The sequence below is a fragment of the Periplaneta americana genome, chromosome 15 (assembly GCF_040183065.1).
Source record: "Periplaneta americana isolate PAMFEO1 chromosome 15, P.americana_PAMFEO1_priV1, whole genome shotgun sequence".
Classification (NCBI taxonomy): domain Eukaryota; kingdom Metazoa; phylum Arthropoda; class Insecta; order Blattodea; family Blattidae; genus Periplaneta; species Periplaneta americana.
Window position 1 is genome coordinate 94,862,519 of NC_091131.1, and position 27,085 is coordinate 94,889,603.

Here is a 27,085-nt window from a genome sequence, read left to right on the forward strand (position 1 = left end):
AAATCTGGCGAGTTTGTAGTTGGAAACGATATCGTTTCAACCATAGCACACATAAAAGAAATTAACTACATAGATTAACTTACCTATACATTATGTGAAGCTAAAAAGCATAGCTTTCATGAAACCATACAATCTGAAATGTCTTTTTGACATTTACATCACTTTGTTGACTGTATGTATATTATACGTTCCAGGTAAAGTATAACTAACGACAGTGAATATTTAATCGTTTCAGCTTACCCTGGGATTCCCCATTATTGAACCCGATGGTAAGCCAGCAAGTTTCGCCATACTATCTGCCATTTTGTGACGAAAACTCTCATAAACAGCAGCAGCTTGGTGCTCGCCATGTTGGTTATGAGACAGCGGTGTCATCTGTTGGTTATGTGGCGATGATCTAGACGACTGCGCTGACATCTGTTGAGCTTGGTGGGATGGGAGAGGACTGTTGCTGGATTTATGTTGAGGTGGTGATAAGGGAGTTCGCGGCGGGGTGGGGGGTTGAGATGGCGGGCTCGGAGGAGGTCGAACAGTTAGACTAAGAGGATGGTGTGAAGATGGATGATGCTTAGGAGATAACGTCTCCAGAATTTTACCTGAAATGAAAGAAGACAATATTGTTACAATTCAGGTAAAACCACAACATTCCAATACAGTGTAATAAAATCACTTCATAATATTATTCACAAGTCATAACAAAAAATCTTCATACAAAATTTGTGTATTCTCGAATTCAGTCTTGGAAGATGTTGTGTTGGTATTGTATTTTGCATTGCATCACACATATTGTTTTGTAGTAAAATAACTATACTGCGAGTGGTGGTCATTTCTCATACTGTTCCTGTCATTCATCTGCAATCGAGCGATTTTGGTGTATTTACCATTGTGAAAACGCTAACAACAAGTCTCTAGAAAGGGCGATACCCAGAAATAAATATTATATACAGTAAGAAGGATATATATATATATATATATATATATATATATATATATATATATATATATATATTTTAGAAAGACAATAAACACGTTCGTAAAGTACCATCACTCTGAATTTGAAGGGGTTCACAGCTGTCCATAGCAGCAACTTGAGTTGAATAAGACAGTAAGTCAGTTCTGACCGGTATTTGTTCAAAACAGCCTTATCTTTATCGTAAATATCGTTGATGTATGTACATGTGTGTGTGTGTGTGTGTGTATATATATATATATATATATATATATATATATATATGTAAGCACGAAATATAATATACAGATATTTCGTAACACCTGGAATGCATTTCATCGGTGTACAGGACACAAACACGTTGAACAAAGTTCATAATTATACACATTTATTCCATGTGTCATTGATACTAAGTTAAAGTCAATTAAACAAATAGATTGGTCGCGCAAGACCTATTGTATGGCCTGCACGTTCTCCAGACTTAAATCCATTTGACTTTTACTCGTGATACTTCAAAACATTTGTTTATTGACAATCCATTCCCATTATTGAAATTCTTCGTCAGCGTATCCAAGACGGCTGTCAACTTATCCAACAGACAGCTGGTATTTTTTAAGGAATATAGCAGTCTACGACACGACTGCGGGCTTGCATTCAGGCTAAAAGTGGTCATACTGAACACGATATACAGTTCCTCACTACTAATATACAAACATGAATATAACTCGGAATCAAGATCAAATAGGGCAAATGCTTAGAAGAATTTTCTGCAATCATTATGTCTCTCCTGTCCACCGATGAAGTGGGTCCCACATGTTACGAAACACTCTGTATTATTTTAAGTTACATACTTTTCATAAAATGCTAGACAAAGACAGAGCGTTAGAAGATAGAAGAGAAGAAAACGAAGGAAAAATGTGAAAAGAAACTATGAAATTAATAAAAGGAATAAGGAAAGAAGAAACAAAGAAGTTAAGAAAGATACGAGTAAACTAACAAAGAAGTGAATGCTCGTAAAGACGGAAGAATTAGCAGAAACGACATATATATAAAGAAACATATTTTCCACACAAAACAAAGGCTGCATTTGGAAACTGCAACACGAAGTATACATTTCCAGGCCTGTTAAGAGCCGTATCGTGTCAGTCGGGAGTATATGGTTACATAGCTAGATGCTGACAATGGGTTGTTTGGATAACATGCAAATATACTAAATACAACGGTTATCTCTCAAACAATAACAACATCCGTTTAAAAGAGAATTGCGCGTGCGCAATAGGTAACCAGATGGAGAGTGTGTTCAGATAATCTCTGACAGTTGTAAGACTTCCTCCTATATGGTCGCCTGGTAAGCAGAAAAGTATTCTGCAGGCCAGCTTCATCCGAAGAATACAGCGCTCTCAAATTGGGTGCGTGGGCGGTAGATTAACCCTTCGTTACTCGCGTTAAATTTCGTAACGCCAGTACTCACCTGGATTACAATGGTAATCCACATTTGTTTTTGTTTGCAGACATGGTTTAAACATTGCAATTAGATTTAAATGTTAAGAAATATATTGTTTTCAGTTATTACAGTAATGAGAATGAATATGTTACGCATAACGGAACGTAAATATAAATATTAATAATGAAACGTATTATAGTACACAAATTGCATTCAAGTGACATGTTTACATAATGTTTCCACACTGGACGTGTCTATGAGTCATAATTTATTGTTGCACCATAGTTATGAGTTAGTTCACTATCATCATAATTATGTAGGTTATCTAGAATTGTTGCTCATTCGCTGTTTGAAGGTCACCTGATATCTTAATGTAAACTCTCCCACAGGAAACGCAAGTTCACTACTGCTGACCTTTGTTACGTCATATTTGATAACTAAATACCTCACTCAGGGGTGTAGCAATGAAAAAATTCAGGGATGTAACAATCATTCACACTTCACATATAATATTTTACAGATGTTTTTGCAGTTCAGATTTAACGCACATGATAGCCTAATCTACATCTGATTCAATTATCTAAGTAGGCCTACGCATTTCTTCCATACAGTTCAAACTAATTACATGTTTAGTAAGTCAAAGAAAATAGAGGCCAGCGTCGTGAATTTCTGCTTACATCATAGGCTGAGCATAACTGTTCCAGGACATTCACAGCACATTTAGTTATATTATAAAATGATATTATTTCATGTTTCTAGCTGCCTCCCGTTTCCTCATCCATTGCCTTATCATAATGCATGGTTGATAATGCTAACAGTGTTTTTTTTCTTTGGTACATACGAAATAATTGTGCAGCGTTCATTGAATCCAAACAATGTACTGTTAACTTGCCTGTCTTAGTAGTTGTGAAATGAGGAGGGATTTCTCTTTTGTTTTCTTTCTATGTTCCTACAAGTGTAATTTTGTCATTTTCTAGAAGATCTAAACACAGAGGTATGCTCATGAAACAGTTATCGGTGGTCACATTTCTTCCTGTTCCTTTGATGGGATGAACCAGCCTCTTCACCACTGCATGTGCACTGTTACTTCGGTGAAATGGACAGTCTGGTTGAATACCAGCATAAATTTCGAAGTTATGAGTGTAATATGTTTTCACATCCACCTTAGCAAAAATTTTGATCCAACATTTTGTTGGTTTAGTAGGTATGTACTCTTCATGGGACATCGTCCTCTGAATGCAACCAACTGCTCGTCTATAGTTACATATTCGCTTGGACTACAGCACTTTTGTGAGTTGTGAACAAATAACTCTAATACTTCACGTATAGCAGCCAATTCATAAATTTCTTTCCTTTCCTTTTGTCATAAATGTTATCAAAGAGTAGACATCGTAACAAAAATTAGAATCTATTGTAGGTCATTGTCAGGTAAATTGACTCTATTCCTGTGCCATTTTTATCCCATAGTTCTCTTACGTTCAGTCTTCCCGATTTCAAGGCGCCAGCAAAATACAAAATACCCAAGAGTGCCTCAATTTCAACGTCATTTGTTAATTTGCAATCTCTGTCACGTCCGTAATTACGCTTCACTTTTTCAATACAAATATTAGTACCCTTACAATTACATTGATTATTGTCTGATCAATAAAGCAGTCAAAACTCTCTGTGTGGGTCCGCGCAATTCTTGCAGCCCTTTTAGGGCTCGATAAATGAATCACTATATTTTGTGCTCGTCTTCTCCCTCGTTGAGCTACTGGTTCTTCCTGCCAAATTGTAGTCTTTTTTCTATCCGTATAGCAGTTTCCATCATTTATAGACATTAGTCTTTCATCATCACCACCACCACCGTCATCATCATCATCATTGTCTTGTTCTGAATTAGAATCGTGAACTTCATTCTAAAGATCTCCCCTGTTGCTTTCAACATCACTTTCATTTTCAATGCCATCATCCATATCTTCATCCAGCCATTTGCAAATGTTGTTTGTAGTTTCCGTACCCATTGGAGCAAACTGCGAAGAGGATGGAACGATGCCACATATTTTTTCATAAACTTACTGCATTGCATCACTTATAACCATATTAAAAACTATTTCACTTACCTGAACAAAAAACTGACGTCAGTACTCGCGTGGATTACAATGGTAATCCACTCGGAAAAATTGTGCATCACTTTATAAAACTTCGTATAACTTTCCAAAGGGTTGCGACAAATACGTCTAAACACCAGTAATGCCTCACTTAGACTGTGACGAGAAATTGCATTGACGCTCAACTACGCAGTGCTGCAGGCAGTGACGTAATAGAGGATTAAATATCAGTGGATTACTATTGTAATCCACGCGAGTACTGAAGGGTTAATTGGACCAGCTGGATGAATTTATACGCTTTCTGAGACAGCTGCGCCACCTGGAGTTTTGTAGAAACAATTTACCCACAATCCATGCAGGTTTAACACATCTTCATTACCACGACCACAACGTAATCTTCTTTTTCTTCTTCTCTATCATCATGATCATCATATTCTTTCTGTCACGTATTAGATACATTTCAACCTGTTCAGGCACAAAGTTTCTTTTCTCTCAGCAATAAATGATTGTGAACTCATCTCACAATCATCCTGAATAAATTTGTAAGTATATTTGCATTTTCAAATAGTTTTCTTATTTAAGCACTACTCAAATTTGTTTTTATCCAACTCTGAGCTGAACATTTTATTACTTTGCCTTGATCATTGCCATGCTAAAAATTCAGTTTTGTCCCATGTTTTATGATTGGTTAACTCTGCTAGTCCGGAAGTAATGAATTCAATTTCTAGGGCGAGAGTACCGTGAAACAAAATTATTTGTTTCGAATGGAAGGCTCACGAACAAGGATGACTAGCAAAGTTAAATTTTGATTTGGGGCGAAAAAGGCCGATACATTTTTCATATAGCCTCTTATTCTGTGGTTGGATATTTTACGTGCTGGCAAAATGTACGACACGCAAAACTATATCTGTACCGTCCTTCTGAAGAACGCAATGCTAAGGACTGTTCATCATCCTTAAGATTTCATCGATCTCGAATGATTCTTTTTTCAGAGGTTACTACTTTTAGTAGAGTACACCCCAAGCATTTGAAGCAGCCCACTTGTCCTAGAACTTATACTGTATAACTTATATGACGTAATAAATAATTAGAATATATAATGCTTAAATCATAATAAGATTAATTGTATTAATTAATATTTAATACATTGGTTAGGTCATTGACTGAGAATAAACTGCCTACTGAAGGATCCACTGGAAAGAATGGTGAAAGGAATAAAAGTTCGTGGCAGAAGAAGATATCAGATGATAGACGAAATTAAGACATATGGATCGTATGCGGAGACTAAGAGGAAGACAGAAAATAGGACAAATTGGAGAATGCTGGGTTTGCAGTGAAATACCTGAATTAGGGCAGAAAACTATGAATGAATGAATTCTCGTCTTATACACTCAATGTTTTTTCTAAGAAACTGAATGTGGATGAAAGGTGTTCCTTATTTCCCATCTAGGAAGCCTAATTACTCTACAGTGATTAACCCTTAAATTGAAAAAACTTCATTTCTCACACTTGTTTATTATAACATATATTGTTGTACAATATTATAGTATTGTGAAATTTTAACTTTGCTACCATTTTTTTTCTATAGTTCTATTAAAATTATAGCATATAGCCTATTAACCTGTTGTATCCTATAGGATACTTTGCGAATTTAAGAGTTAAGTTTTTCTTCAAAGTCTTTCCCTTATCAATAGATTTTGAAAGTTTCATTCGTTTTTATTTTGTTTAGATATGGGCTATATTTGTACAGGGACATCATTTTATTTTTACTTCAATTTTTATTGTACCTGAGTTTTTTAATGTACTTCACTCCCACCCCTTCTACTAATGAAGTTCAACCGTCCTCCATACAGATCCAAGACCGCATATACAGTCATAGTAGCCTTACGGTCATAGTAAACAGTACGTTCCAAAAATATGTTCGCGTTTTCCAGTAACGAAAGAGCTTTTAATATTGCAACATCTTCCATTTGCCTACGTCGCATCCCGGTTTCCCCCACCTGCTTCTATTCGCCTCTCTGTAAATGCTAGTGGCTGGGCTGTCTTAGCTCTTTTCTGAGAACATTAATTTGTTAGGAATTGGACGTCTACGTAATATTATACCCACACAATTGTTTAAAATAACTTAAATAAAAGGACCTCGTTAAGTAATTAACTGTCACGTGATTTCCTCCCTTTCTACGACGCTGCGACATAACCACCTGGACGGACAGTAGATAGCATGTCAGAGTAATTTTATGTTTTCGAATCGGGCAGAAGTGAAGTTTGAATTTACAGTACGTAAGGTCTCTTTTATAGTGTAGGTACAGAATTATTTCAACATGAGTTACTGATACGAAGGACGAACCTGGTAATTGGAATTATGTACAATAGTCTATAGTGCGAAAATATGCACATTAGAACTGAAGTCTGTATCGAAATGAACGGCCACCATTTTCAAAAATGTGTTTAAATATCCATATTATGATTATTTTTCAATTTAACTTCATTCTCTATAGTGTACGCTAATGTGCTGTAGATAGTATAATATACACTGCATAATGAATACGTTCGCATGGAAAGCTCAGTTCGTGAGTAAAAACACTCATTGTTAATACTGTACTGTATTTTGATTAAACAAAAACCTAATGAAAATTATCAAACTCAAAATCGCGATATTTCCTAGTTTACGTAAATGGATGAATTACTTTTCTTCCCTCCTATACCTAGTGAAGTGATTTGTTTGTATATTACGCCAGTATGATCGAACTCCAGTCGTGGAAAGGGGTAGCAAACGGTGTTTTCTGTTCTTAATCGTTGATCCAAAGGTATAGCCAGGTTAATATTAGAAATGTTAGTAAAAATAAAATGATGTTCTTGTATATCTTTCTAACAAGAAACATGTTTCAAACGTTATATATTTTACTTTACTTAAACGAAATGCAAAAGTCACACAAAATATTCTGTTTCGAGATCTTTACCGAAATAAACGTTTCAAATTTCTCTAAAACCAAACGATTTGTTCTTGGCATGGCTCCTGACCGTCTGTATCAGTGCACTGCGATTTCTCTGTAACTACCGGATGAGTTCTGTACATAGGCTTCTTGCCCAAAAGTCAACTTAATTTTATTTCAGTCCATGTCTTCGATCAATATAATATCTGTTTCTGAAATTAGGCTACTTATTATATCTAAGTATGACTCTGTACTGTTATTAATTGTCCCCAGCTATTGAACGGATTTTGCACAAATTGTCTTCTGACAGTCAACTGTTTTTATTTATGATCATATCCGTTTCTTTTATACTTCTAGCATTTTTCATTTTAAACCATGTTTCTGAGACGTACACCTGCTGCTGCAGCAACTACACAAAGTTTCGAATTTCTTTTGTTCTCTAACTCTAGGTATATCTGTTAGTACCACAAATTCACTGATAGTTATGCAGCTTTAGGCAGATATCATTGTTTCTTTCGCGTGATAGTCTCCTATTGTTTTGTTATTTCAACTTCACATAAATTCAAACCATAGGCTACATGTTGTTACTACAAGGTGACGAGGTTACAGTCTTATTTAAAATTGATTCGAAAGTATTCCTTGAGAAGCGAGGGCAGAAAACAGCTCCTTTTATGGAGAATTGTTCATTTCGAAGAGAATATTAATAAAGTCCCCAATCCTGTTCTAACTGCTTGATCTGGCCATCAAGTTGAGTTACGAACACAACCGATCATGTAATTTATCATACAAAACGTGGGACATGCGTAACTCCACTCCAGGCTACTGGATTGCAGTCCCGTTTGTTTCTTTATTGTTTTTAATTTAGGGCAGTGGCGTGCGGTGCAATTTTATGTGAGGGAAGCAACAATATAAATTTTTTAATATGTAGGCCTATAGTACAAATTTGACAGCAGCCAACTCACCTAAATATATTTCAAGTCCAAAGAAATAATCTCCTCTCTTTAGCAGCAAAATCATCCATGACCTGGGCATAGAGTCCTCATTACTGCAAATGGTTTCCAGAACACAATCTAATCTAATCTAACGAATCCGCCTCGACCAGGAGAGGCGCTCAGAGAAATTATTTTGTGACATTTTAAGATTAGAGAATTCATAGTTCTCACGATTAAAATACAATTTATACAATAAATTTCTTCTTTTTTGCTTTATGAACAGAGGAAGCTTGCTTCCCTTGCCTTCCATGTACGGCACGCCACTGATTTTGAGAAACGGGCACAATAATAATTATTCTCGAACATTTCGTACTATATTAACGTCTCGGAGTAGAAAGTGGTAGTCAGATAGGTGGATGGATTACTTTTCCTACTCGCTAACAATATACATTACTGTCGTTTTACTACACGTTCAATGCAATTATTTGTTCAAATGTCCCTAATTGCTGCACTGGTACAAAAAATATCGATAATGTTGGTAAGATATATAATGACCTAAAAGAACTCAGGTCCAGGTGAGGAAGAGAGGGAGAGGAAGGGAGGGGTGGGAGGGAGGGCGAGAGAGAGAGAGAGATTTCCCTCCCGCAGAAAAGGTTTCTTGACCTAAATAAAGGATATAAATAAGGAACAGTTAGGCCTATATCAATTTAAAAAAAATAAATATTTATAAACATTCCAACATTTCCATATGCAGGATGAAAGAGAACGTATTACATTCTTTTTCAGATGTGGTTCTTAGAAGTATGACGAACAAAACAGTAAAATACAATTTTGTTCCTTTACGAACGATTTCCGAAAAAAATTGTTACCACTAGACTGCGAAAGTACATGCAATTGTTTATTTTCTTATTGGAGTAGTATACATCTAAAAAAAAACTTTTTATATCTTTGCTGATCATGTCTTACAGGTTACAATAAATAAAGTCATGTAGATCTGGCATATATTGCCATAAATGCATATTTTAATACATGTTTTGCATATTAAGAACATATATATTGGACATTTTTGTCATTCTATCCATTTTTTTTTCTTCCCAAAACTCTCATGAAAACTATTTTACTTTTATTTCCTTCACTATCAACACTTGAACAACAAAGAAGGAAAGTGACTTCGATTCGTAGCATTTGGTAACTACAGCTATTGTCGGTTTATATAAAAATGCCCCAATCACTTCCTGCGATGTTAAGAAAGTCTTCTCAGCATTATAAATTAGTTTCCAATGCAAACGGAGGAACTTCACAATAGAAACACTCGAAAAGACAATTGTATGCTGCCACAACTACTATCACCCTGTTCTCTCTCCTTTAGTTTCAGTTTATGACTTATGTGAGGGTATTGTATTATTGTACTTCGTAGAACAGTAGTGAGTGTGGTTTTTTTTTTTACTTTTACTGCCACTACCACTACAATTATTACTACTACTAATACTGTTACTACTGAATCTACTCAACAATTGATTCCCGTTTCCTAAATAACATTAAAAAGATAACTTTAATATAATGATATTAAGTGATAAATGTTATAATATTGTTAATATTTTTACTGCGTTTTTTTTTTAGTTTTCAGTGCATATTTCAAGTGCATAAATACATGCATATTTTCCAGCGTTGTAATGCATAAATATTCACAATTTAATTATCACTGAAAAAAACTAGGCTTAATTTTCAAGTGCAAGTTGGCACGGCTTAATTTTATTCTAAAATAGGAAATAGTATATTTAATATGCAATGTGAAAGGAACACTTTGTCAGTCTATCGACACCGACCTGCTCGTCAAATGTAATGCGTGTATAAAACTAATACAGTTTTCATGCGGACTAATGGATAATCAATTGTGTTTACGGATACTGTACAGTACAACCATGTTGGGCTTAACTGGAGATGTTATCAATCTTACTCTGTCCCCACGTCACTAATAAAAGTAATTCGTTATCTCGGTGAAGCCAACTTGCGCGTGAGGGAAAGAAGAAAGTGGACTGGGAAGCTTCCTTCCCTCGCTACGCTTCCACTTACAACTAGCTAGCAGATTGAGGTTCTTACTACTAACCTACTACGTTCGAACATGACAGAGGCAACCAAGGCATTAAAAACTTCGTCTTATTTCATATGAAAAACTAATCGCAAGATCTATGCTAAAATCATTAAGAGGATAAAACATGAACGGATGGGAGTGGAGGAGAGCGAATATATTTTTAACAAGATGGAACAAACATGATACGTCTTCTTTTGCAGAGCGAACATCGACGAATACTCGGCAAACTTGAACCGAACATAGCGCCTGTAATGCACGACACTATAGTTCTTACTATGAGCTACGACGTATGAATGCATTTGAGCTATTCCATCTCAAATCGACCGAAATATAGACAAAATTGACCTTACAATTTCTGAATACAATGAAACTTTTTTGTACGTAGAGAACTGTGATACAATGCTTTGTGCAAAGTTTGAGGCATCAGAACTTCGTAGTGTTTAAATTAAAAAATATTTAAATTTATCGTATTTTCATAAAATTAGCAACTTTAAACTGTTGTAGCTCCGAAACCCTTCCACCCAATGATCAAAATCATGGTTTATTTTTATGCTGAGAAATTAAAGTTTATATTGACATATGAACAGATTTTCTTACTTTTTATGGAAATGGAGAAATTTAGATTTTTCCTCATTAAGACGGCTTTGCCTAGGAAAAAAATATTTTAAAAATATATAGCCTAGTTAGATTCCGCATCGAAAGTACAAATAAACACATATTTTTTACTGATGGTATGTTGATAAAAAGTATTGAAAATATCAAATAAAGAAAATAAATAGTACGCGCGTGAACTAACCAGCTGACTGTGAGACGGGAGCTAGCCGAGACAAGCAAGGCCAGGAGACAAACACGTGATGTTTCGTCTAGTAGCGCATAGCTGGGCTAGCTTTATCACAAGTTTCCATAAACACAGGAGTAAAATGACGCCCAACGCTCGCTTATCTTCAGCTCTCGGCCAGTGCGTGCGGTACTGCGCCGTTCAAGTCCAGGCGTGTGAAAATAATCTATTTAATACCTTCGAAACTTATTGCCATACTACTAAGCAAACAATGCCGAATCCCTCTTAATAATGCAAGGTTTTTTCTCAATATTTTTTTTTTTTTTACATTTTTACAAATTGTCAAAAAGCCTAAAAGTAAGTAAAATCAGATTATCTGTCTCTCTGTGTACAATAAAAATAAGGATTACTTCTTAACATAACCTACCAAATGTCAGCTTCAAAATGAGCTCCCGTTCAATTTTCTGCAGTAAATGATTCCAGAGTTCTGAGCGCTGAAAGAGGCTTGTTTTAACAAATTACGCTAAATTTGTCGCTCAACAATACGAAAACCGTTTGATTTTCGATAGTATATTTTTGAAAATGCACTCTCCTCAGCACCTTGTATAAATAGGGAAAAAAATTAGAGTATAAAAAATGCGAGGTTTTTTACTGATCGATTTCATATGGAATATAGCCCATTTGGTTTCACGAGTGTACGATGTCTTAGAGCTTTGTTACTATAGAATGTCAGAGAAATAATATTTAATGCCTTTCTTTAGAGATTGTAAGATGATAACATTGTATTAATTGGAAAGAGTTTCGCAATAGACCAACCGACAATTTGAAAAAAAAAAAAAGAGAGAGAGAGATTTGCATAAATCTATTGATAGCGAATTTAACTCGGAAAAAAAAATCAAGAATGCGATATCTGAATTTTGCTGCTATTTATAAGCAAAAAGTCGTTTATTGCATAAAAATTCATTTATTTATTTTGCTTTGAAATATTAATTCAACTGCTGGTTTCGTATTAAAAATCGGTTTGTTTGTTTTTTTTTTTTTGGTATAATTTGTGCTATTTTTTTGTAATATTATGAATGTTATAATACTTGTTGAATAAAATGTTTTATAGAAAAAAAACATTTATTTCAATGGCCAATATCTCGAAACAGGTTTCTGGCGCTTCGTCTATTATTGCGTAACTCCGTCCAATTGTATGTTGGAATGGAAAGGGTAGGAGAAACTGAACAGTGGAAGGAAATCTGTCCAAAAGTTGCTTTTCTCTACCATAAAACTCAAGAGTATCTACAGTACAGGAGCACAACCGTGATGTGATGATATGACGATAGTGAAGGACCGATTTGATGAAGATGGACAGCAGAAGCGACGTGTATTCTGACAAAACCTACTCCATCTATTTTAACGCAGGATCTGCCAAAAATCTGACCGATCTTTACAAGCGGCAATGAGATGAGATGGCTTTTAATAGAGCTATTATTAAGGAAGAAAACTGATTTCTCAGAAAACCTGCCAAAGAGTCACTTTTCCCATAAGAGAATCCCATAGAATCTGCCGTGAATCGGTGCCAAATCCGTGTATTAAAGAGCCTTCAGTTGATTAAGTCACGCTGGTGAGACATTTACAATACGAGGTGATTATTTCTTCAAAACTGTGTCAGCCCACAATCAGCGCAGCAAGTCAGCATCCCCTCTACAGGAGCAGCAGCAATCAATAAGTGGGACAGAAGAGGGTAACGTCGGAGTCACAAGTTGAGATTGATTAAAGAGTAACAAACACTGTTTTACAGCAAACTGACTGCTGAAAACAGAAAGAGAAGAAGAGTATAAGATGTTCCTCACTGCTAGTCCGAATTTAAATGCTCATATATCACTTGTTCTCTTATTCCTTTGCCCCTTGTTTTCGAGGTTTTTCGTCACATAATTTAACTACGAAGGCTATATAGAAACAGCAGAATGATAATGATCTTGAAGAAAAATCTATTCTTACCTACACAACATTTCTTTAATTAGCAACTACTAACTGAAACGGGAAGATACATGACTTGGTGCAGGCTGGGTGGTCCGCTCAGCTTAAAAAACAATTTTTCTGCAGGAGCTTGTCCTGAAGAGTTATACCGTAGGTAGGTCTCGTTTGGGGAGGAGAGCGGAGAAAAAGAACTGAACGTATAGAAGTCTAATTTTACAAGGCATATCCGTTACAATAGCCTCAAGAATTATACACAGAAGATATAATTTCTCTGTATCTACTTGATTCTGACTTCGTATGACTTTAAATATTTATTTTAGAAAGTCCTAAAATTATGAAAAAATTTAATTTTACAGATATGGAGTCTTTGAAATGACTTTTCAAGATATTATTTTACTTGTCATAAATAAGAGGTCTTTGTATTATTTTCTTTTCATTTTAAGACATTTCTCTTTACAATAGAAGAGAAGAGAAGAGAAGAGAAGAGAAGAGAAGAGAAGAGAAGAGAAGAGAAGAGAAGAGAAGAGAAGAGAAGAGAAGAGAAGAGAAGAGAAGAGAAGAGAAGAGAAGAGAAGAAAACGGAATATAACAAGAAGAAAAGAGAGAAGTGGCATTAGAAGAAAGAAATTAAGGATACTAAAAGAAAAGGTGGGAAATAAACAGGAAAAGGAATTGTGGAAAGGGAAGAAAAATTATGAAACAGGGAAAAGAAAAATAAAATAGTAACAAAAAATAAGGTAAGAAGAAAACTTTTAACAAGACAAGGGGAAATGTAAAAATAAAACGGGGAAATATAAAAAAATAGAAAATAATTATAAAAAAGAGAAAGAATACTGGGAATGAAAAATAGTAATATAATCGATAAATGGGAATAGGTGAGAAAGTAGAAAACATATACAAAACCATACGCAAGCAAACAGAAGGAAAAACGAAAAGAAAAAGACGAAGAGAAGCAGAGAAAGATGTACAAAAAATGCATTAAAAGGAGAAACGAAAAGAGAAAGAAGTAAGAATAGGATAGGGGATGAAGAGACAGCAGAAAGATATACAAAACATAAGTACATAAGAAATAGAAAGAAGCAACGAAAAGAAGAGAAAGAAGAAAAAAGGTGAGAAGAGGATAGGATATGAAGAGAAAGCAGAAAAAGATAAAAACATACATAAAAGAAAGGAGAAACGAAAAGAAAGACAAATCAGAACAGAGGATTAAGAAAAATGGAAAAGGGCATAGGAGATGAGGAGAAAGTAGAAAAAGATACACAAAAACACATAAGGCAAAGGAGAAGCGAAAAGAAAGTTGAGAAGAGAATGAAAAAAGAGAAATGAGAAATGGAAAATAAAAAGGTAAGAGGAACAAGATACACAGGACACTGAAAAAGATACGAGAAAAGACAACTTTACGTCATCCGTAACACATGGGCAAGCAGTTCCGCTTTTTTGTGAATCCTAGTGATGGTCCAAAACGCTCAAGAGAGCGAGACAGTCAAAGGAACTCTGTCCTATATAAGTACAAGTAGTTTTTATACCAAATCTCGTCACTGGCATCAAATTCTGCTGTATTTTCATGTTTCTTAATACCTCCATGATACAAAAGCAAGAGCGTCACGCTATCGACTCAGGTAACGAGGCTAAAACAATTTTCCTTGACTTTCTATTAACCCGTACATTACGAAGCAACGGAAGTGAAATTACCGAAACCATTCAAGAATGACTTCAATGAGTTTAATGGCGCACCTCATCCTTCTATTAGACAAATATTTAGTGCAATCGCTGTATCGAAGTTACTACTGAGATCTGGAAATCGACTTTTTTCTATCAATCATATTTCAATATTTCCATACAGAATAACTATTTTAACCACTTCTCACAAATCTTATTTTTAGAAAAAACTAAGCAAAATTTATTACACGAGAATTCTTCAGACACACGTGACATTCATTTCAATTACATAGAACAGGATGCTTTAACCTTAGGAAATATTACAATGTAGCAGAAACCGAGTCGTAAAATACAAGCCGCTTCTTTTAATTTTTTATGAATCCTCATACTTTAAAACGACGAACACATTAATTATAACCTAATTAAGACCCGGTTCTGTATTCAAAAATGTATCCCATAAAAATTTAATAGGGAGACTTACAATTTAAAAACAGTTCGACACTTACTCGTGATGGCTAAAGCTATCAAAAGTGTACATGGCTACGAAACCACCTAATCTGAATATGTCAACAGTATTTTCTTGTATATTCAAAAGAAAAGTAATTTGAAAACTACTGTATATAACATCAAATTTCGTTGAAAAAATAACAAAGGTTTGTGTTCGCTATTTTTAGTGCAATAGTGATGAAGCATGAGCATTAACAATAATAATAATAATAATAATAATAATAATAATAATAATAATAATAATAATAATAATAATAATAATACCGTTCTTTTCTCGCTCTTGAGAGCAGTATAAATCAACAGTAGACATTTATAAGAAGCGCTGTTTACTGTTTTTTTAGTAGGTTATTTTACGACGCTTTATCAACATCTTAGGTTATTTAGCGTCTGAATGAGATGAAGGTGATAATGCAGGTGAAATGAGTCCGGGGTCCAACACCGAAAGTTACACAGCATTTCCTCATATTAAGTTGAGGAAAAACCCCGGAAAAACCCTCAACCAGGTAACTTGCCCCGACCGGGAATCGAATCCGGGCCACCTGGTTTCGCGGCCAGACGCGCTAACGTTGCTTACTATTAAATAAGAAGAAGAAGAAGAAGAAGAAGAAGAAGAAGAAGAAGAAGAAAACCGAAAATAAATTATCCAATCCTAAGTAGCCCGACTTCCTAGCTATAAGACAGAATAATGATATGACAATCCTACCGACATAATAAAGGTAACGGTACTACTATTCTTAATACCAATTCTTCGACTGATGAAATATCGAAACTTTAGCGGACGCCACTTGCAGAGCTATGAAAAATATTCTACTAAGAAAGCAGAAATGAGAACTATCCTACTTATTAAGGAGTCCAAGCAAAGGAATACAATTAAAACCGTAATAAGATTGACCCACGGACAGTATCGACTGTCAAAAATCTACAAACGAGATATACCACTAATACAATATGCGCAAAAACAAATATCACTGAAAATGGAAAATGCGCTTTTATATAATTAGTAATAATATAAACTGCAGTTAGATAAAGCACTTTAAGAAACTGGAACATAAACATATCTTTGCAAAAAAAAATCTATGTTAACTGACGTCTTATCTTTATATAACGTATGTTTAAAATGCTTTCCATTATTTTCTATACAACATTCGCAATGTTCAAATAAATTCTCAAACATTTTTGCAAGTAGAGGTTGCTGTAGTTGATGAAAGAAATCCACTATATTTTTCCGTAATTCCACTTTTGTTTTATCCACTCTATAAAGATGCACTCCTTTAACATACCCCATACCTAGACATCGGATTGTGTACGAATGCGATAGATAAGAAAAATGTATTCCACAGGAAATTATGCGTTCCTCAAAATATCAACAACTTTTAACTATGTTATTCAGTGGCGGCTTGTGAAACATTTCACGAAAGCCATCTAAACCATGTTCCAAACTTGGGCTCATTATCACATTCAAGTTTGTATGAACAGAAATAATACTCAACAATAAAGACGTTTTCCTCTGTAGTGAAAACCATAATTGCAGCACTAAGCCAAGCAATGAATCTAAAATGTGCCTAAGTTTTCTCACAAATAAACAGGCATAAATACTTGGTTGCTATGCAAACATGCGCAGTAGACAAGCGATAATTTCAGTAATGTTTATTTCGGAACATACTGTACCCAACATAAATTTTATAGTACCCCAGTATCTGTTTAGCGAAGTTCCTATTGGATATCCTCAAAATTCATGTGGGAAATTCAATGCATCATGTGAAAAATTCACAATCTTTCACCGATAAAGTAAGCTGAAATTTAAACAAACCGATTTGTTGGGGAAAAATTAAATGTTAAGTCACTGCATACGTTGGAATATCCGAACGACGGAATGTCATCGCTCAGAACGAACACGTGACTAGAGAGTTATACTCTCTCTTAGGAATGGGAAATAGGACCCAAATTATCACAAATTTAAGCCGAGTCCAATGAATGTAAACAAGTAACAAAGGATACGGTACTCTCATTACACAAATTAGGCCAATATTTCATTCGCATTATGGTACATTGATAAATTACATATTTGCGATGAAATGTCAAAGAAAATAACACGAATAAGGATTTACCGTAAAGCTGTAACAGTGGGTGGATAATAGTTCAAATCATTTGGTGCCTCGTTACGAACTCCTTTCATACATTAAAAGTCCTTGAGATATTTTCGTGAAACACCCAGGCTGAGCGCAGAGCGGAACTGGCTTGTTGTTGCATATTCTGGCTTGCAATGTATTGCCTAATTAAACGACTTTAATTGCACCATTTTGTTGTCATTTCTTAGCCAAAACGAAGGAGCTGGTTGTTGCACTAAAATATGGAATTGCCCCTGTCACGAATAATTAGTTGCAAATCAGTTTCACTGCAGTAATGTGTACAAAATTCTCCTTAATCCGCAACAGAATGACTTTAAACTTAATATTTTATCTGTATACACTTCCCTTCACAAATTCTTCTTTATTCTACAAGACTTGTCACTCTATGTTGTCCCCTACATGGCATTTCGCTCTCATTTTCTTCTCCTACATGTTCCCTCTTCTAACATCCTACCGTCCGTGTCCATTTTCTACATCATCAATCAATATTTCTTCATTTCCTTTATCTATTTCACCATTTTCTATTTTTTTCCTTCATTGTCTTTTATATTTTACTTCATTTTTTTAATTTACTTAACCGATTTCAATTTCTTCCCCTTCATCAGTAGCTTTTTCTTCATTTCCTTTACCATTTCTTCACAGATTTCTATTTTTTCTTTATTTCACTCGCTTCTACTTCGTTCATATCCTTTCTTTAATTTTCTTCACATATTCTTTCACCGATTTATAATTTTTTCTTCAATGTTCACTACTTCACTCATATATATTTGTTTCTTTATCTTCCCTACCTTCTTCACCAATTTTTATTTCTGCTTTTACTTTATTTTCTTCTACTTCACCGATATCTTTCCCATAGTTTTCTTCATTCACTTCACAGACTGATATTTCTTCTTTCCTTTATTGTCTTCAACTTCATCTATGACTATTTCATTTTCTTACCAACTTCCTCGATTTCAATTTCTATATTTTATTCTACTTCACCTATATCCTCGAGTCCTGAGACATTTGTTGCTTTATTTTTAAAGTTCAATATAATTCTACACTTCAAAAAAAATCACTAAGATGAGAAAATATGCTGAAAAAAATTTGCAGGTTACAGTTAGGCCACAAATGCGGGTATATTATATTATACTTCGGATCTCTGCACATAAGCCTACATCTTATATCATAATCAAGTATGAAGTATGGTATAGTATACTATACTCTCAGAACTCAGGAGAATATATGACTAATTTATTTTCTTCGACTACTTCTTTACCAATTTCTATTTCTTCTACTTCACCAGTGCATTTGATATATTTTTTAACCATTTTCAGTTATTTCTGTTGATTCATTTTCTTCTAATTCACCAATCTTTATTTTCTTCACCGATATTTTTCTTAAATTTCTTGTAATTTTACCCATCTTCTTACTTTCTTCACCGAGTTCTATTCCTACACTTCTTCATTTTTTATTCTTCACCAACATATTTATCTTTATTTTCGTCATATACTTCACTGATGTCTACGCAAGCTATTTCTTCCTTACTTTTTTGCTACTTCACCAGTATTTTTCTTCCACTTCACTAATATTTTTCTTCATATTATTCATCTACTTCACCGGTATCTATTTCTTACTTTTTTTCACCTCCTTCACTGATTTATGTTTTTTTATTTTCTTCTACTTCACCGATTTTTTATTTTCCTTCATTTCTTCACCTACTTCTTCGCGTATTTCAATTTTTCTTATTTTCTTTAATGCTTTGTTCGTTCTTATTTTTCCCATTGGAGAAAGCTGGGTTTGCAGTGAAAGACTTGCCCTTGGGCAGAACACTGAATGAATGAATGAATTTTCCCCTTCATATTTATCTTTTCTTCTTTCTTGTTCGATCAATAATAATAATAATAATAATAATAATAATAATAATAATACTATTATTATTATTATTAAATATCATTATTTATTTATTCTGGGGTTAAAGTCATCAGGCCACCTCTTCCACTCAGCCAGAAAGAAAATAAGCTTTATACAACGTTGCAAGTTATACAATATTGCAAGATCAACACATTTTTTAAACTACTGGTTTCATGCTCATAATGCTTGCACCATCAACTCTCTTCCAAGAATTGTACCTTCCCTAGTTCATCACGACTCCGGCTTCGTTTTCCAATATATTTGTAATTCAGAGCTAATTTTGGTAACCTGTTATGCTGCATTCTTTCGTTGTCTTATTTCCAGTTTTTCTGCTAAATATCAGTCCCCTCTACGATGTTGCGTATATTCACTTTCTTCTTTATACCTTCATTCTCTTATGAAGCCGAAAGAGTGTCTTACAAATCCCATCTGGACTGTTTCTAAGCGTTGCTTATCACTTTTTGTAATATCCAGTCTCCACTATAAAATGAAAGCACGGACTTTGATGATATTTGTGTATGCATATAAGTTTGAAAGGGGGCACTTCATCATTTCACTGATTCTAATATATGCGTATAGCTTGTATTCTATATTCTTGTTGATTTAACAGTCAATAAACATATTTCGAACATTTCAACAATTAAACCAATTAACTAATGTCTCTAATTTGTTTCCTCTTCCATTTTGTTCTCATACCCCCCATTAAATAAATGTTAATGTACTTGTTATATATAATCAATTTTCTATTGGCATTAACAGAAAAAAGTGAAAATGCTATTTCTGGCCTGTTTTGTACATTTTAAAACTTAATAATCAGTATAAATTGATTTTTAACATCTTCCTCCACACTGACCTGTATTTAGAATCGACAAAACATTGGACAAAGTAAGGAAAAATACTGGCTCTTATCACCATGTAATTCTATCCGTTTTGCGCTCACTTTTATTTTATGAAATACTTGAGATCTATTTATAGCTAAATTATACATGCATATTCACAGACTAGAAAGTAATTTCCTTATATAAGCTGTCACCACAAATATCTCTATCTTTAACAATTATTTTTACAGTTACAAGCGTAATTAATTATGCATACACAGAAAGACTGGAGAAACCGAAAAACACTTATAATTATAAAAAGTATATGTTTCCAGGACTAACTCGCGTGCATGAGAACACTGTGCTCGGGACAAAAAGTGTATATATCACACATGACATTTTTACATAGCTGTTGATTCTAATAATGAAATAAATTGACCGAAAAGTCACATGACGAAAGAGGTAGGCAGAATGCGAACTGAAGGGGGGGGGGAGATACCAGGGATCGTGCCCCCTTGAGAATCTGATGTCCCCTGCTGAAAAATTTTTTAATTATTTGTCCCTGCCAGAAGCAACATTTATCCCCTTTAGGTATCTAATGTACAGTTTCCGTATTTTATATGTTATTAAGGTAACACAATGATTCTTTTTTCTTTTTAGTATAAGTTGAACGCGACAACAATACCAGTCAGCCAACATTGCGAATTATTATTGGCAGTATTTTTTATCGACAATTAAAATTTTAATGACCTCCTCTGGCAGAAAATATTCAATTCGAATCTTTTTAACTGGTTATTTTACGATGCTTTATCAACTACTATGGTTATCTAGCGCATGAGTGGGATGAAGGTGACAGGGTCAGTGAAATGAGTCCAGGTGTAGGGGGGAGGGTAGGTGTAGTGAAAGGTGAAGAATAGAGGAAGGGCAGAAATAAGAAATAAAATAGGAAAGAAGGGAAAGAGATGAGAAATATAAAGGGGATATAAGGAAATGGGGAAAAAGAAAGAGAAACTTGAAGAAAAGCGGAGAAAAACTGTAAGAATGGAGATGAGAGAAAAATATGTAATGCAAGGTGAAGAAATAAGGACAGAGAAGGGGTAAAACCGAATAAAAGCAATAACATTATATATATTATACTAATGAAGTTCAAAACTGCAACCCTCTCACCCGGTGTTATCAGTTCCCACTATGCAACACACAGAGAAACATACACACTATTTCCTAGACAATCACGTCATTCGATTTGCAACAATAAAAGAACGGCGGAATTTACCTGGGCGAAAACTATTTCCTTGCGGACGATCTACTTATCTCCATGACACCGTTTTTTTTTCCTGTAGGAATTCATTTCATTCACAGTGTTCTGCCAAAGGACAAGTCTTTCACTGCAAACCCAGCATTCTACAGTGTTTCCTATTTACTACCTTCCTCTTAGTCTCCGCATATGATCCATATATCTTTATGTTTATTATTTGATATCTTGTTCTGTCCCGAACTCTTCTCCCGTTCACCATTCCTTCCAGTGCATCCTTCAGTAGACAGTTTATTCTCAGTCAGTGACCCAGCCATTTCCTTTTTCTCTTCCTGATCAGTTTCAGCATCATTCTTTCTTCACCCACTCTTTCCAACACAGCTTCGTTTCTTAATCTGTCTGTTCACTTCAACGTTCCATTCTCCTTCCTTACTCACATTTCAAATGCTTCTAGTCGCTTCTCTTCACTTCACCATAATATCCTTGTTTCTGCCCCCAATGCTACACTTCACACAAAAGCACTTCAATAATCTCTTCCTCAGTTCTTTCTCCAGAGGTCCGCAGAAGATGCTCATTTTTATATTAAAATCTTCCTTTGCCATTGCCATTGTCCTTTTGACTTCCTGGCACCAGCTCATGTTATTGCTTATAGTAGACTTACTACATCCCAAGTATCTGAAACTGTCCACTTGCTCTACTGTCTTATTTAGAATTCTTAAGTTTACCTTATATACTTTTCTTGCTATGACCATGATCATCGTCTTGTTTGCATTTATCTTCATTCCATACTGCTCATAGCTGTCATTTAGCTCCAGTAGCATATCCCTTAGTATCATCTTCTCTTCTGCTAAGAACGCCATATAATCAGCAAATCTTATTCACTTTATTCTTATTTCTCCTACTATCACTCCTTCGATGTTCTGAAAACAGTTCTTCACTAAATGTCCCAAGTAGGTGTTGAACAGGGTAGGTGATAAAGGGCATCCTTGACGTACTCCTCTCCATATTTCGCTTCCTTCTGGCATTTCTTCTCCTATCCTGACTTTGACTCGTTGTCTCATATAAAGATTAGTGAACAGCCTTCTCTCTTTCCAATGCACAGTAATTCTATTTAGGACCCCCATCTGTTTATTCCAATTCACTCTGTCAAACGCTGTAGGTATTAGAACAGTCTAGTATATACAGTCACGAAGCTCAATACGTAGGGAATATGCATCCAAAGGTAGTTGCTAACCACTAGGATCGCTACTATCGCCTCATCACAGACAATGTGAAATAGTACCGGCACAGTCTATTGTTCCTAGTATACCAACAACTCAAGCTTCGTGACTGTATATACTAGACTGTGGTATTAGTGTATTTGAATTAATAGAATACGTCATATGATCTAACTAATATTGCATTAATACATAAATGGGCATATGTTTTTAAAATGGACGTATTTATTTCAAACACTATTCTTATAAATCAACAGTAACAACATACAGTAAGTAATAGGCCTAGTAATATTAACAGTAGTATCGGTACGAAACAGGATCAGCAGAGTAAAGGCGATAGTAGCAGCAACAGTAGTGGCGATGTATGAATCGGATAACGTTTCAGGAAAAAATGGTTGAAGTCCACTGTGAATATATAGGCCTACCCCATTGCAAATAATATTAGTTCCGTGTGTTAGTATCAACGTAAAAATGAGCATGTTGTATAAAGTGACCTCGCGTCTCTTTTAATATAATAAGCTATCTAATTTAGGTTCATCTTGCATGCATGTACTGTACTTTCACTGACACACAAGAACTTTATCACACCCGTATTGTAACAACAAACAGAATTAACACCCTATGTAAACGTGCGTCAGTGAACATTAACTCGATAAGCTACGACATATAACAGTACCTGAGTTACACAATGGTATCGTCGTCCTCCACAATTTAATGAAGAGCATATACATAGACTTACGCCATTCTTACATCAAAACATTATGCTGAGGTGTTATGGCTTGTAGTAGAACCTGGGAGATGAATGAATGGACAGAGAGAATGGAAGGGAGTGGGAGAGGGAGAGGAAGAGAGGAGAAAGGACACTGACCTGAACTTCCCAGTTCAATCTACACTATCTCCCCTCTCTCCTAACCTTTTTTCATCCCGATATATTATGTATCTTAGCTTTGAAATCCTTACGACTTCATTTTGGTATGTAATACGAGCCATATTTAATCAGATTGTAGACATTGTTTTATCACACTATTATTTTGCAAATCAGAGAGAAAAGATAACGACCTCAGCCTACACAGAAGTAGTTCGTCCAAGTGATGCTATGCTCTATAGGCCTAATTAACAACAAAAAAAATCTATCGATACGTTTTGGGCTGTTCCAATGTTCTACACTTTCAATGTATCCTACTTTATGTAGTTCTATAAACTTTAGGTTTTCAGCCTTACACACAATTCGTCTTCGTGTATTTCTATCTGCGGCTGACTCAACAGATCTTCTTGTGGTTGCTATATCTCGCAGGGTTTGGTTCTTAGGTCTTCCAAGGGGATATCTGTCACATGGTTCTAATTCGAGGGGAGTTGCTGCCAACTCAATCTGCTTTTGATGACAACTGTGATATCCGGTTCTTGATACATGCTCCTAATTTCTCTGTGTTTGTGAATTCTCTATTGTTCATTTTCCCACTGGGCCAAAAATATTTCTAAGCATTCCTTTTCAAATGTGTATAACTCCTTCAGTGACCGCTTTGAGAGAGTTTATGAATTGGAACCATAACATAATACAGGTTCGATAACGGTTTTATAGCATCTTACTTTAGTTGTTCTGAGTAAAATTCTGGATTTAAAGATTTGATTAAATGCAAAGGAGCATTTACAGTAGCTATTGACATTTGCTATTCCTACTTATAAAAATATTTAACATAATAATAATAATAATAATAATAATAATAATAATAATAATAATAATAATATTTATTTCGAGAATTTAACGTTTCCTCTTCTAGCTTTTCTACAATATCAGTGTATAGGTATATTTCTATAGTACGCGGTAAAAAGGGCATAAGTAATAAAGTGCAACCTATTTCTACCTATGTACATACATGAATATAAGTGAGGTCTATAATAAATTGCAAGTTTTCAGTAGAGCAAAAGCAAAGTTTGGAATGAGGACCGATATCATTATGGTGGGCAAAGGAGCATTTATTGGTATTTGCTATTCCTGCTTACAAAAATATCTATAATAATAATAATAATAATAATAATAATAATAATAATAATAATAATAATAATAATAATATTCATTCCGAGAATTTAACGTTTTTTTTTCTACTAGCTTTTCTTCAATATCAGTGTATAGGTATATTTCTATGGTACGCGGTGAAAAGGGTATAAGCAATAAATAAATTGTAAGTTTTCAGTAGAGCGAAAGCAAAGTTTGAAATGAGAACCGATATCATCATGATGGGCTGGAAATCTGGCACTTTATATAATTAAGGAAGAGAATAGACCTACTATGTCCTCTACCATCCGAAGAACTATTTTTTTTTTTTTGTATTCGCATTGAAGTCATTACTCAAAATCACCAATTTATGACTCAGGTGCATCCTTTCTACAGCGCACATACGTGTAGACTTATTTTCATATACCCTACCCCAAATATTATCCAACCATTCTGTTTGTGGAACGACAGTCGCTTATACTACATCCGCACCGCTGCGCTGTTACGTCGCCTGTGCAGTAAGATCGCTCTCTTACTTTAGTCATAAACAATGTCTTTCTCTCTCGCACAGATTAAAAACGTAACATCGCTGCGCCTCTGTTCACGTTCCACATACAAAATGGTCACCTAGTATATACAATTTACAGAAATTAGGCCTACTTAAGTGTTCGCCTATAGAAAATGTTCTTTTCTACTTTATCCTAAGGTAAAACTTTGCTCTACTTTATTATAAAACATTTATTGATCAACCTACCGACTCGTTTATCCATTTAGCTACTACCCTAGATCATATATGTAACAGATATGTCGGAGTTATAGGCTTTGAGGTTAACAACTTTTGTCAGGTTTACTATGCTGCCATCTAGTTATTACATAAGGAGTCACGTCATAATACCCATTTGAATTGCATTAGCGTGTTCGTTTACGGCGGACGGGTGGCGATCCTGGCGGTTGTTCTCTTCAAAGTGCTGCCGATTTTAACGTAGCGAGGAGTTATCTGTTACATATATGATCTAGGCTACTACCCACCAATCTACCCATCCATTTGTCTACAAATCCCGTCCTCATCTGAGGTCTACTGATTACAATGCTAGCCATGAATCCGAGGTTCGTGGGTTCAATCCCGGAAAGATAGAATCCTTACTATGGTCTCACAAGGAAAGATGTATAGCTGTGGCACAGTATTAAACATTTACTGCACCTAAGAAATTCCTGTCCCTGATAGAGGGCTCCAGATAAAATGTTCAGTCCATTTCTCGACAACGCAGAATTTCGATGCTGAATAACCTCTCACCCACTCATTTCTCCAGTCCTTTGCCCCGTATGTTCTCCGTCGATCCATTATGCAGCCATCTAGGCCCTACCTATCTGTCTGTCTAGACTTTTCTCTCTTTTATAGCTTTGTGTTATAATTGAAGATATTGTTTGCAACAAGAAATTAAATGTGGACATATTATGAACTTTAAAAATAAATAAAAGAATATAATCGGTATAAATTGATGGTTCACTTCCAATTATTTTTGCTCTTCTTAACCTGCTACCCTAGGCCAGTAACTACTTGGCGTAGGCCTAAATATGGTTTTGGTCTGCACGTTTGAAATGTATAAAGAGAAGTTAAATGAAGACATAATATTATACCTCTCGGTAAAAAGTATTTGGTCGTGATGCAATTGTGCGTTTTGATATGTAATGCGATTGCATCTTCTATTCGTGTTCTCTGCAACCTCGTCCGTCACACAAAAAATTACCTTGTTCAAAAAAGAAGTGGAAATATAAGGACTATCAATTGAAGCAGATTTCCTCGGATTCGATACGAGGAAACAAAATCTGTAGCAAAGCGGGTAATAAACTAGTAATAATATACTAACGTCCGAGCGGCCTCGAGCTAAAACAAAACAACGGACGGAAGACGTTGGAAAAAAATGTTATTCGTATTAATTTACATTTAGTGAAAGGTTCTAACAAATACATTCGACTCAAGGTTGTTCTGTAATTTAGTAATCTGCTGCAATGGTTATATGATCATTAATTTAATGCTGATGATGCCAGGTGTTTCCATCACTTAGGAAAGAAGTGTTCTGACATGTTATAGAATACACTTGCACGTTTAATTCTGTTTTACTTGAAGAAATAACAAATATGTATGTTTATTTTATGTTAATCTTCAATATTCTTGAGAAAGAAACGGTGTATCTATTTCATTAGTGAATTCTTTTGAACTTTTTTTTTTCCACACTTGTTTTACTTGTGAAGATTTTCTACACTTCTGTTTTGTTCTACTTGTGGACATCTTTAAGAATTCTGTTCTAATTGTAGCAGTCTTCAAGATCTACGTTTTATTTTTGCACAACATCCAAGTTTTTCTGCTCTATTTGTGAAAATCTTCACATTTTTCTACTACTTGTTAGAATCTTCCATACTTGTCTATATATTT

The 27,085-nt window shown here is 34.8% G+C and overlaps 1 protein-coding gene across 7 annotated transcripts in view; it reads right to left on the minus strand.

Annotated features, from left to right (window-relative positions):
* LOC138715210 (zinc finger protein castor homolog 1-like) overlaps nt 1-27,085 on the minus strand; it is a 752,775-nt gene that overhangs the window by 204,204 nt on the left and 521,486 nt on the right. For all 7 annotated transcript variants that reach the window (XM_069847869.1, XM_069847872.1, XM_069847871.1 and 4 more), the window contains one exon: nt 241-596. In XM_069847869.1, coding sequence (XP_069703970.1) covers nt 241-596 — 356 coding nt within the window. The remainder of the gene's footprint in view (nt 1-240; nt 597-27,085) is intronic.